Below are 12,110 nucleotides of genomic sequence, written 5' to 3'. Positions count from 1 at the left end.
TTTTCTGCCCCCCAGGATTTTAATCTCGGTTCTATCACAAAGAACTTTTTTCGATAATATCCATGTGCTACTTAAGCTCTCTGCGATCCATCAGCCACTGGTCACAAGTGGACTACTGAGCGCCTGAAATGTGGTCAGTCCACTCAGGAACTGAATTTTTCCTTTTTTCCTTTTTTTCGTGGTACTGGGGAGCCACTCAGGGTCTGCTCGTGCTGGATGCGCACCGAGTCACCGAGCCACGTCTCCAGTGAGTCGTGAACCTAGAGCTTAACACCAGCTGCGCAGCGGGCACTTCCCCAACCTCCGCGTGTCCTGAACGCGTGGCTGGAACCTGAGGCTGGTGACGTCCTAGCGGGCGCGTCTGGTAGGAGACTTCGCTCGTCACAGGTGGGCCCAACCTGCTTCGTCGGGCTTTCTAGCGGGTGCTCGGCCCGCTCCGGGAGAGGCCCATTCAGCCCGCTGAAACCGGCTGGAGCGGAGCAGCAGACCCCGGAGACGTGAGATCTGCTCCAGTTAACACTGACCCAGCTGGCGGCTTAAAGAAAATTAGATGCTGCCCTTTAAAGAATGAAGACTAACGAAAACTGGGGCAGCCAGCAGGAAGGCGGGACGTGCCGGGGCTTCGCCGCCGACCTTCTCGGCGGCGCCGCGCCTGTGGCCTCGCGCAACCCCACCTTCTCCTTCCTGCCGGCCCTCCCGCCGCCGCGGCCGGTGGTCCTCTGGCCCCGCCCCCTCCCACCTGGGCGCCCTCGGGCCACGCCTCCCCGAGAGCCCCGCCCCGCCCCGCTCCGCCCCGCCGACGTCCGACTCGCGCGGCGCTCCGGCGCCCAGTCGGCGCGCTGACGTCCGACGCTCCAGGTACTTTCCCCAAGCCCCCGGCGCGGGGGCGGGGCGGGGCGCGGAGCGCGCATGCGCCGCAGCGCCAGCGCTCTCCCCGGATCGTGCGGGGCCTGAGCCTCTCCGCCGGCGCAGGCTCCGCTCGCGCCAGCTCGCTCACGCCGCCATGTCCGCCACCGTCGAGCGGGAGTTCGAGGAACTGGACGCTCAGTGTCGCTGGCAACCGCTCTACCTGGTGAGTCGCTGGCCCGCGCGGCAGCTGCCGTCCTCCGGGGACCCAGGCTCGCGCCCGCCGGCTCCCTCCCGCCTCCCCCGCCTCCCGCTCGGGGCGGAAGTGGTGGCGCGCGGGCCGCGTCAGGGGCGCGCCTGCGCCGACCGCTCTCGGGCCGCTTTTGAGAGAAAGACGTGCGGTGCGAGGCCTCCTTGTTAGCGCAAGCGCGGACGTGGCTCTGGAAGAAGGCGCCACAGCGGCGCCTGGCGGCGACGTGGGCGGCGCAGCGGGCCGGGGCTAGTGGGCTCAGGGACCCGGCGTGTGCGCGTGCAAACTGAGGGGCACTGTGTGGGCTCCGGAAGGCCCGGCGTGTGCGTGTAGACCCGGGGCCGGGCGTGATGTATGCGTGTGTGCGCGCGTGGGGACGTGGAGGAACCTGTGCGTGTATGCTCGTGGTCTCGGAGGGACCTGTGCGTGGTACGGTGGACTCGGCGGGCCCGGCGTGATCTGTGCGTGTGCGCGCGTGGGGACCGAGGGACCTGTGTGTATGTGGGCGCGTGGGGACCCGGGGTCCTGTGTGTGTGTGTGCGCGCGTGGGGACCCGGGGTCCTGTGTGTGTGTGCGCGCGTGGGGACCGAGGGACCTGTGTGTGCGTGGGCACGTGGGGACCCGGGGTCCTGTGTGTGTGTGCTTGGGCACGTGAGGACCCGGGGTCCTGTGTGTGTGTGCGCGCGTGGGGACCCGGGGTCCTGTGTGTGTGTGTGCGCGCGTGGGGACCCGGGGTCCTGTGTGTGTGTGCGCGCGTGGGGACCGAGGGACCTGTGTGTGCGTGGGCACGTGGGGACCCGGGGTCCTGTGTGTGTGTGGGCACGTGGGGACCCGGGGTCCTGTGTGTGTGTGCGCGCGTGGGGACCCGGGGTCCTGTGTGTATGTGCGCTCGTGGGGAGCGGGGTCCTGTGTGTGTGTGTGCGCGCGTGGGAACCCGGGGATCTATGTATGTGCGCATGGAGTCGGGGCAACGGCACGAGCGCGGGGGTTCAGGGGGTACCGGGTCAGGTCGGAAGCGTTAGGACTGGGGAAACACGTGTGCTCACGGGGACGCTGGCTGCATCCTCGCGGTGGCGCCCACATCCCCCCGTTGTGTGGCTTTGCTCGCGGACACCTGCGGGTAGATGCTTTGGCTGGGCGCGGGTGGGGTCGCAGCAGGCCACCTCGCGGATCTTGGGGAGTTGTGGGTTCTGGCAGGCAGCGCCCAGAGCTGGGGCGCTGCGAGAGCTCCTTGGGACGACCATTCTGCCTGTCCTCAGAGGGCCTGGTGTTCTCAGTGTGTTGGTCCTCCACCGAGCCTTCCCAGAAAGGATTTGGTGGTTTTAGGTAAATGGTGAGAGTATCTTCCCCTTTAAATTTTCTTTACCGAAGCATATTTCATATTCAGTAAACCACGTAGATCTTACGTACACATTTGAGTAAGTTTCACAGTTAAGTATGTTTGTGCAAGCACAGCCATATAAAATTAACCCTCCCTCCAGGGCGCCACTGTTGTCTTGTTTCTCACATAGAATAGTCTTGCCTGTTCAGCTCTTACAGATGCAACCCATAGTATGAACACTGTTCAGCTCTTACAGATGCAACCCATAGTATGAACACTTGTGACGAGCTTTTTTTTTTTTTTTTTTTGCCCTACTGGGTATTAAACCTAGGGCTATTTTTATTTTAAATTGAGATAGGGCTTTGGTTAAGTTGCCCATGTTGGCCTTGAACTTGCAGTCGTTGGGATTACAGGCCATGAGCCATTATGCTACTTAAAACTTTATCTTTTTAGAAGTGATTTAATTCCTTATTTTCTATGGTTTAGCCATTAACATATTATTCTCAAGATTGAATCTACTGGTTGGATGATTGTTATATGCTGCTCCTGATGTTTGGCTCACCCTGGGGGGGGGGGTGGCTTCCTGTAAATATGAATGATCCTCATTTTCTAATGAAATGGAATTTTTTCCCATTCCATTTCATTAGATGACAATAAAAAGTTTCCGTTGTTGTGATGTTTGGAATGTTAAGTTTCTTCTTGAACACATTAGCACGCAGTATATTAAATACCCGGATTCACATTGTTGAAAGTATGTTAGAATAAGGCACTAACTTTTAGGAAGAAATGCTGGTAAAGACTCTTTCGATTATAGAAAATCATTAATGCAAATTCTAGTAGGAATTTTTATGTGTTTCCCAGCTGCATCTTCTCAGTTACATTTGTCTTAGACTGCTGTTTCCAAGGTACCAGTGATAAAACCAAATACAGATTTAAGATGAAAAAGGTGAATGCTACAGCTTTTTGTTGTTGTTCTGTTAATTGGATCCAGGGGTGCTTTCCTATTAAGCCACATTCCATTCTTTTTATTTATTTATTTTTATTTTTGAGACTGAGTCTTGCCAAGTTGCTGAAGGTCTAAATTGACTGAGACTGGCCTTGAACTGAGATGGTCCTGTCTCAGTCTCCCAGGTCTTGGATTATAGGTCTGTGCCACCTTGCTGGGTTGAGTGCTGCAACTTAATTCAGCTTAACATTTTGGCTAAGCAGTTGATTATTATTTTTTGAGGATTCAATGAAAGTTGTGACCTCTTTGGTCCGAAAAATGATGTACTTCCATCTATCTGAAAATTTCACATCCAGTTTCAAGGGAGTTTAGAAAACCCTTACATGGACTGATACCTAGGAATCTTGTAGTTTACCTGATTGTCAATTCTTGTATCATTAATTTTTCCTATTAGAAAAATAAGAGCATTCATTTGGTCAGTGGGAACCATGCCGTGTGGACCAGTGTTATAATAAAAGTAGGTCACAGACTACTAAAGTTAATAATGAAAGGCAAGTCAAGGAGAGTTTTCCTGTGATTCTAGAAGATCCATTTAACTATTCTACAAATAGGTACTGACCAGTGCCTGCCATCTTTTATTCTAGGACTTGAAGATTCCATAGAGAATGCCAGTGACAAGGTTTCTGCTCCTGACACATGCATATTCTGGGACATTTTTTTCTAAAGGGCCTCATTGCAAGACCATATTTTCTTTTGTTGTTTCATAACATACCTGTTATATGCCAGTGTTAGGCACTGAGGTTACCTGCCTCAAAACTGTCCCTGGTCTTAAGAATCCAGCTAGTGGGGGACACTGAATAGGAAAGCAGGTGAAAGGTGATGTGTTTAAAGCTGGTATTAAGCACAGGGCACTGTGACTGTGGACCCCTGAAAGTCCAGTGTTCCCAGGAAGAGGTGATCTGATTCCTTCTGCTGTCTTTCCTATTCCCAGCCCTCCTCCCTTCCCTTCATTCCCCTTTGTCTGATCCACTGAATTTCTATCCGCCACCTCTCATTGTGTGTAGCATCCTTATATCAGAGAGAACATTTGGTCTTTGTGTTTTGGGGATTGGCTTATTTCACTTAGCATGATAGTCTCTAGTGCCAAGGGATGGAATCTCGACAGACAACCATATGTAAGAATAAGTAAGAAATATTCACATTAAACACGGGAGAGGAACAGGCAGTGAAGAGGGGAGAAAAATGGTAGAAGAATGTAAGGAGTTGGTAGTCCTCAGGGCTGCGTGCTGGACCAGTAAGGTCCAGGCTGCAAGGGCCTACTGAGGTCAACAGATAGCTCATTTAAAGAGAGCAGTTTCAGTGTATTAAAGATGCCCAGAGTTGAGAAGTTGGGGAGAAGTACAGACTTCTTTTAAGAGGTCCAGATTGAAGAGGAAGAGTGGATAGAGAAACCTAAGATAAAACGTCATTATTTCATGTCTCTGCTTAAACCCTTGCATGGTTTCTCATTACTCACTCTGTAAAATTCAGTCCTTTCTTCTCATAAGACCACATGTCCTGCCCCTGTGGTTTCATTTCCCATGTCGTTTTCCTCCTTTTCCCACTATATTCTGTTCTTGGAAATGTGTGTGTCTATTCTCCCTTTAGGGCTCTTTATAAATGTACTTCCCTTTTGCCTTGTCATAGTTTCCCCCCTTTTCTTTACCCTCTTGCCTAATACCTCCTACTCACCCTCAAGTCTCACTTCTCTGGGGAGCCTTCCCTACCCACCCATGCTGGGTATGAGTCCTTACAACCTTCTGTAGCTTCCCATGACTTCTCTTACATAGTGGTGAGTTATTTCGGGATATGATTTGCATTAAGCAAACCGCTATTGAAAGTAACACCACTTCGAGCAAGAGAAAAAGCATTGAAGTGGGCTTTCTGCCTTGCTTTTCACAGCAGTGGGTTATATTCATGGTAATATTTATAAGGAGTTAGGCTTTCTTGGCAGTGCTACTGAGGCTAGAAGACTGGCTTTGCTGTTGAGCAAATATCAGATGGAACTAAAAGCTGGATTAGGTGGTATGAGAGAACCTTTATAATATTATTGTAAAATTTCTTACAGGAGAAAGGAATCTAATATTTTGAGTCTGAAACTCTCTGGTCGCTTACTGTTTTTACCTTTTATGAACAATTGCTTTAGGACATGACTTTTGATAGTAGAGTTTTCTTACGAATGAATCCTTGAATTGGAGCAAAACAGACTTCCTTAGTTCCAGTTTATCTTGTTCAGTTGTAGAGCTTCGGGAAGGCAGTGCCAGTGCTTTACCCAGAACTGGGCACTTGGTAAGCCCTTGATAAATATTTGTTGAATACATGACTTCTTATGAGAAAAGGGCAGCTTGATATATTTATGGGCCTGCGGGGATGAGCCTAAATGAGGAAGTGGAGTTTGAAGAAATGGTCGTTGCAGAGAGAAAGCAGGAACCAGTGGTACCAAGAGGACATAGGTAGAAGCATTAGTCTGGAAAGCATGCAGTTGGCAGAAGTGAGATTTCTGGAAAAGTTAATGTGGTCTTATTAATAAACTAATAACATTAACAGAGCCTGAGGTTAATTCTGGCTTTTTTGGCAGTGTTCATGATTGCTTTTTTGCCTTTAATTAGTGGTCATTGCTGTCTGAATCAGGCTGGGGCATGAGGACAGAGAAATAAATGGAGTTTTGTGAACCTATCAAGGAGGAGCACAGCTGTAGGAAATGGTTAAAAGCTAAGTTGTTGAGTGTATTTCTAAATGATGGCTCATAATTTGGTTGATTAATCAGGGTTATGAACCAAGGAACTCTTAACTTATTACTTATTAGAAATTTGTAGTTCAAATATTGTCAGAGTGAGAGTAGATTTTACCATTTGAGTCAGCTAATTTTTAGAAGTCAGATCACAAGTGCACTCTGTTCTAGTACAGGTTGAACTTTCCTCATCTGCACATCCAAAATCTGAAACTTATTGAGTGCTGACATATCCCAAGTGGCAGATTTGACACTTGACCTAACGTGACGTGTCACATTCAAAACACAGGTGCCCTAAAAATATTGTATGAAATTACCTTCAGGCTCTGTGTATAAGATGTGTATGAAACAAGTGGATTTCATGTTTGGACTTGCGTCCTATCCCAACACATCTCATTATATATATGCATGTATTCCATAATCCTAAGAAGTCCAAAATTGGAAATGCTTTTGCTAAGCATTTTGGATGAAGGTTATCCAACTTGTACTTAGAGTGGAGGGGCAGTTTGGCAGGTGATTCAGAGCTTTCTTAGCCTAAGAAACTTCCTTTGCCTACTAGTTACACATTTTCCTGCCTGTTGTCTGATCTTTTTTTTTTTTTAAACTAGAGATTCTTTAATTTTTTTTTTTTACTTGTTGATGGATCTTTATTTTATTTATTTATTTATATGTGGTGCTGAGAATCGAACCCTTTGCCTCACACATGTGAGGCAAGCGCTCTACCACTGAGCCACAACCCCAGCCCCTGTTGTCTAATCTTAAGCTCAGTTTTTTTACATGGTTACACAAACTCCTTGAATTACTTGGGAAATTGCTTTCTCACTGTGGAGTCTACACAGGTGCAATGTACTCTATGCCTGCCTTACCTATCTGGGAAATGTGTTCCAAACGAGACCACAATCTCCTTAGTCAAAATTACCTTCTCCTTCAAGTGTGAACTACTGTTTTAGAAATGTCTGCTTGTCCCTCCAGCTCCTTGAGGATGGCCTTGTTTTTCAGTTTCCCCACCGTCTACCTGTAGGGCCTACAGCATGTTAATGCTCAGTGAGTGTTCACTAAAGAAGTTTGCTCTCTTCTTTAAAAATGCAGCACCTTGGTTTATTCCAAATCCCTCACTTAAGACTGAGGAAACACTGGTCAGATACAAGGTTGTGATTTATGTAATGTTAGAGTGTCTGTTAATTAGATGTCACAATGGGGACCCAGAGCTGGTCCTGATTTTAGTTTTAGCTTTGCCCTAATTTGCCAATATGATTACTTACATTGCTGTCTTCTTACAATCTACTTGAGGTCAATGGCTCTGAGGGAATCTTTCTAATTTTTGATGGCAAGGAGGGAGTAGAATGTATTCTCATGTGTCGGCTCATCTGGGGACATGAAACCTTTAAAACAGTGTCTAGGATCAGCTTTGAAGAGATTTTTCAAATCTCCTGAAATTACTAAATCGTAAGCATGCAAGTTCCTGGCTATTTAGTTTCTAAGTGATTGGGTAGCTTTTGTCAGTCTTCTTTTTTTGGGGGGACAGGGATGGCTACTGGAGATTGAACCCAAGGAACACTTTACTACTGACCTATGTCCCAGCCCTTTTTATTTTCTTATTTTGAGACAGGGTCTCAGTAAGTTGCTGAGGACCTTACTGATTTTCTGAGGCTAGTCTTGAATTTGCAATCCTCTTTCCTCAGCCTCCCAAGTTGCTGCTTTTGTCAGATTCTTCACTGGATCTGTCTCTGCCTCTGCACGTGATTAAGGACCACGACTTGAAGGGAAATCAGCCTTGTTTTGCCTTTGACTATACTGGTACCTATGATTATGAAAATCCCGAGAATTGGGTTTATCCCCTAGCTTTTCTAGTTGGGTCTTTATTATCCAGAGAATTCCTGAGCCCCAGTTGTAGAACCTGTATAGCTTTTGCAGTCTGATGTTGTCATGCCTCATCTTTGTTCTGATACTCTGCTCACTCTTCTCTTTCTGTTTTGTTTTCTTTGGTCCTCAAAATAGCCTGGGCAAAAGAGAGGTAGGCACAGGTAGAGTCTAAGTAAACAAATTTAAATTAGCATAGGTGTCCTCTCAATTTCTCAGATGAATGTAAATATGATTTGTCTCCCCCAGAAATTGTTATCTAGATTCACTGTTCCCTGCATTCTGTAGTTCCACTTAATGCTCCATTGCAGTCGTCATTTCTTTTTGGAAAGCTGAGAGAGTCAGATTATTTGGGTCAACAAGTAAATGGAACTTTTGGTTACATCTGCCCTACTTGGCTATATATTGAAGCCTAAGTCAGTTTTGCATGTAAATTTAAAACATAGCAGTTGATAACCAAGGAAGAGGCATACAGTTCAGCAGTCTAATTTTAAAGAATAAAAATTCCTCCAGTGACTCCAGAGGCTCAGGCAGGAGGATTTCAAGTTCAAAGCCAGCCTCGGCAACTTAGCAAGGCCCTAAGCAACTCAGCGAGAACCTGTCTCTAAATAAAATATAAACAAGGGCTGGGGATGTGGCTCAGTGGTAAAGTGCTCCTGGGTTCAATTCCTGGTACAAAAAAAAAAAAAGAAATTCCTCCCCCCAACCCCCCTTTACCGGGTATTCCACCCAAGGGCATACCTCTCAGCTACATCCCAATCCCTTGTTTTATTTTATTTTTGAGGCAGGGGCTCTGAGTTCCCAAAGCTGGTCTTGAATTTATGCTCTTCCTCCTTTTCCCTCCCAGGTTGCTGGGATTACAGGCATGCTCCTCTCTGCACATGATTATTCAATTTTTATTGATATGTATTAATTATACAGAATAGTTTGCTTCATTGTGGCTAAACTGTGCATGCATGTGACATAATTTGATCAATATCACTTCCCTTGTCCTCCCCTCCTCCCTTAAATAATATCAGTGTGAGTAGAATACTGACCTTTTATATTCTTAATTGGAAAGTTTTACCTTGCAGGGCTGTTGTCTGAAATACCTATTAAAGTGAATGTAATGCCATTTTAAAAAATATGTTTTTAGATGTTGATAGATCTTTATTTTATTCACTTATTTATATGTGGTACTGAGAATTAAACCCAGTGTCTCACACATGCTAGGCAAGTACTACCACTGAGCCACAACCCTAGCCCTGTAATGCCATTTTAAATGTATTGATGTAGTATTAATTTAATGTTCTATATATGATACTGTAAGTTCAGGAAGTTGCTTTGACTTTTTAGTAGTGAAATTCTTGTTTTAAAGTTCGTAGGTGCCTTTTGACAGCTCTAAGGTAAAACCTATGTGCATATGGCAGAAATGTCTTCATATTTTAAATTCCCCAAAATATAGCATGTGATTTCAAATAACCCTCTCTCCCCCAAAAGACTGTTGATACAGACGATTCCCCAGGATAGGAAGTCCTGGTCAAGAAACTGATTTAAGCTTAGATACTTTGATGATGGATTTCTGGTAACGTTTTCAATGTGAAGTTTGTGTGTATATATGTGCCCTTGGATTCTTCATATCTCAATATTTCTAATTTAATAAGCCTTTTGTTCTCTCAGTTTCATTTGGTTCATGTCACTGAGCCTTTATACTCTGGTCTCAAGTTGCTTTTAGTCCTTTGAAGAAAATCTCATACTATATCACTTTGTTTTTTTCTTTCATTGTATTTGAGCAGTTTTATGTTAAGAGACTGTCAGTTCCTCGTTACAGTTGACAGAGTGCTTCTAGGAATTCTTTCATAGGTTGAATTAAGGTTATATGGCCCTATAGTTTATATCACTCTGACTGGTGACCCTGGAGTCACCTTAGAAAATTGCAATTACCAAAAAAAAAAAAAAAAAGTGCAGTACTCCATGCCAGTGGCACCTGCTTTTGCTCTGCTTTTTATTTTAACAAGCGAAGCTGCACAATATGGGCTCACATTTCACACTTTAAACAAAAAATTTTTAAATCTCTGTTGTCATTACACATCATGGTCAGGGTAAAATACTTATAATATTTTATCATCAAATAATATTTTAGTATTCAATACATAACTTTGTTCTGTATGTAGCATACAGAAAAATTTACATCCAGGTAGTTTATCCCCCCTTAAATTATTATGATAGAGCAGCAAATAAAAATTTAAGAAGTCAGAAAAGAATGATCTGATTTTATAAGAAAAAAGTAAGACTTTAAGATAATCCCAAGTGGACAATGAGCTTTTACCTTTGGTACGACATCCCTAAAATTCTATGTTTATACTTAAGTCCTGAATTATCTGAAGTAAATCCTAAATTATCTGATGGAGTGTTTATTTTTATTAGTCAAATGTGCATATACTCTATTAAATATTGTGGAAGGACATGATGAAGTATGAAATACCTTGCATTCCTTGAAAACACATTGTTATTTTAAGATGTTCGCTTTGGTTACAGCCCTTAATATAGGCATCCTCGGAGAAAACTGGATTAAGTTCCAGACCGCTGCAATAGGGCAGATCTTTATTAGTACAGTGAATCACATGAGGTTTTTTTGTTTCCCTGCATACATAAAAGTTATATTTACCCTATATTGTACTGTTAAGTATGCAGTATCTTTATGTCTAAAAAATGTACTTACCTTAGTTGAGAAAGTTTTATTGCCAAAATGTGCCAGTGATCACTTTAGCTATTGGAAAATTTATGCTGATAGACTTCCTCCATGCAGGGTTGCCACAAATTCCAATTTGTGAAAAAAAGCAATATCTGTAAAGCACAATAAAATAATATAAATCAATTTATGTCTGTGTACCTGTCACTCGCTGGTTAGGGAAATAAAATCCCTGATGGACTCAGTTCTCTGCATCATAGTTCTCTTTGAGAAGCTCTGCTCTTTGAAGAAAAGAATTTTAAGAATAGACTAGCTAATCTTGACGAGGCTCCAACTGTGTAGCAGGCAAGGGTGATGTGCTTCATATGGATTGTTTTCATACCTACCACTATGAGTATGATAAAAAAGTGGAAGATATCAGCCATTAGTGAGGATGTGAAGGAATTAGAATCCTGGTCAGATATGTGACTTGGAGCTCTTTTCTCCCATACACTTTCTTTTTATTCTTTTGGTAGTATTAATTGGTGCATTAAATTTTTTAATTTTGATGAAGGTCAATTTATTTAGTTTTCTTTTTCTGTTTTTGATATCACATTTAAGAAATCATTGCCAAATCCAACCAAGTTCATGAATATTTTTATTTCCTATGTTTTCTACTGAGTTTTACAATTTTAATTATTTAAGCCTTTTGTCCATTTGACTTTATTTTTATATATGTTTTAGGATAATGGTTCATTTTCATTCTTTCGCATGAGTATATTCAGTATTTACAGTACTATTTGCTAAAAAGATTGTCTTTTCCCGATTGAATGGTCTTGGCATTCTTGTTGAAAATCAATTTACTATAGCTGTCACAGTTTATTTGGGGGCTCTATGGTATTCCATGGAGAATCTATATGTCTGTCTTTATACCATTACAGAACTGATCTTATTATTGTAGCTTTGTAATAAGCTTTGAAATTGGGACATGAGAGTCCTTAAGGTTCACTATTCTTTTTTAAGATTGTTTTGGGTTGTATTAATTTCCTTTTTTGAATTGTTCATTTCTAGAGTATAGAAATATGGTTGATTTGTATGTTATCTTGCAACTTTGCTGAATTCGTTTGTTGGTTTTAATAGTTTTTTTGTGAATTCTTCTTAGGGTTTATCTGCTGATAAGATCCTGTCATTTGTGAAGAAAAGTCTTCCTTTCCAGTGTAGATGCCCATTACTTCCTTTTCTTGTTCGATGTCTCTGGCTAGAGCTTTTCCATACTGTGCCAAAGTGATGAAATCAGGCATCCTTGTCTTGTTCTTGTCCAGTTAATTTTTTTCTAAATAACTACCTGCACTGTGTGGAATAATCCATGCCCCCATTTACAATACCATCTTCATAATTTATAGAATTAACTTAAGCGTGCTGAGTGAATGGCACGTGGACAGTGGTGTGTGCGACATGTTCGCCCTG

The 12,110-nt window shown here is 43.8% G+C and overlaps 1 protein-coding gene across 4 annotated transcripts in view; it reads left to right on the top strand.

The window, feature by feature from the left end:
• The first annotated feature begins 831 nt into the window (after positions 1–831).
• Positions 832–12,110, top strand: part of Ptpn2 (protein tyrosine phosphatase non-receptor type 2) — a 79,744-nt gene continuing 68,465 nt past the window's right edge. For 3 of the 4 annotated variants that reach the window (XM_047526415.1, XM_047526417.1, XM_047526416.1), the window contains exon 1: positions 834–1,072. In XM_047526415.1, the coding sequence (XP_047382371.1) occupies positions 1,004–1,072 (69 nt within the window). In that variant the 5' untranslated portion in view covers positions 834–1,003. Of the gene's footprint in view, positions 1,073–12,110 lie in introns of all 4 variants that reach the window. The other variant, XM_047526414.1, reaches the window with a different exon arrangement.

The sequence above is a fragment of the Sciurus carolinensis genome, chromosome 15, assembly GCF_902686445.1.
Source record: "Sciurus carolinensis chromosome 15, mSciCar1.2, whole genome shotgun sequence".
Taxonomy (NCBI): domain Eukaryota; kingdom Metazoa; phylum Chordata; class Mammalia; order Rodentia; family Sciuridae; genus Sciurus; species Sciurus carolinensis.
This window is presented reverse-complemented; position numbering and strand designations above follow the sequence as displayed.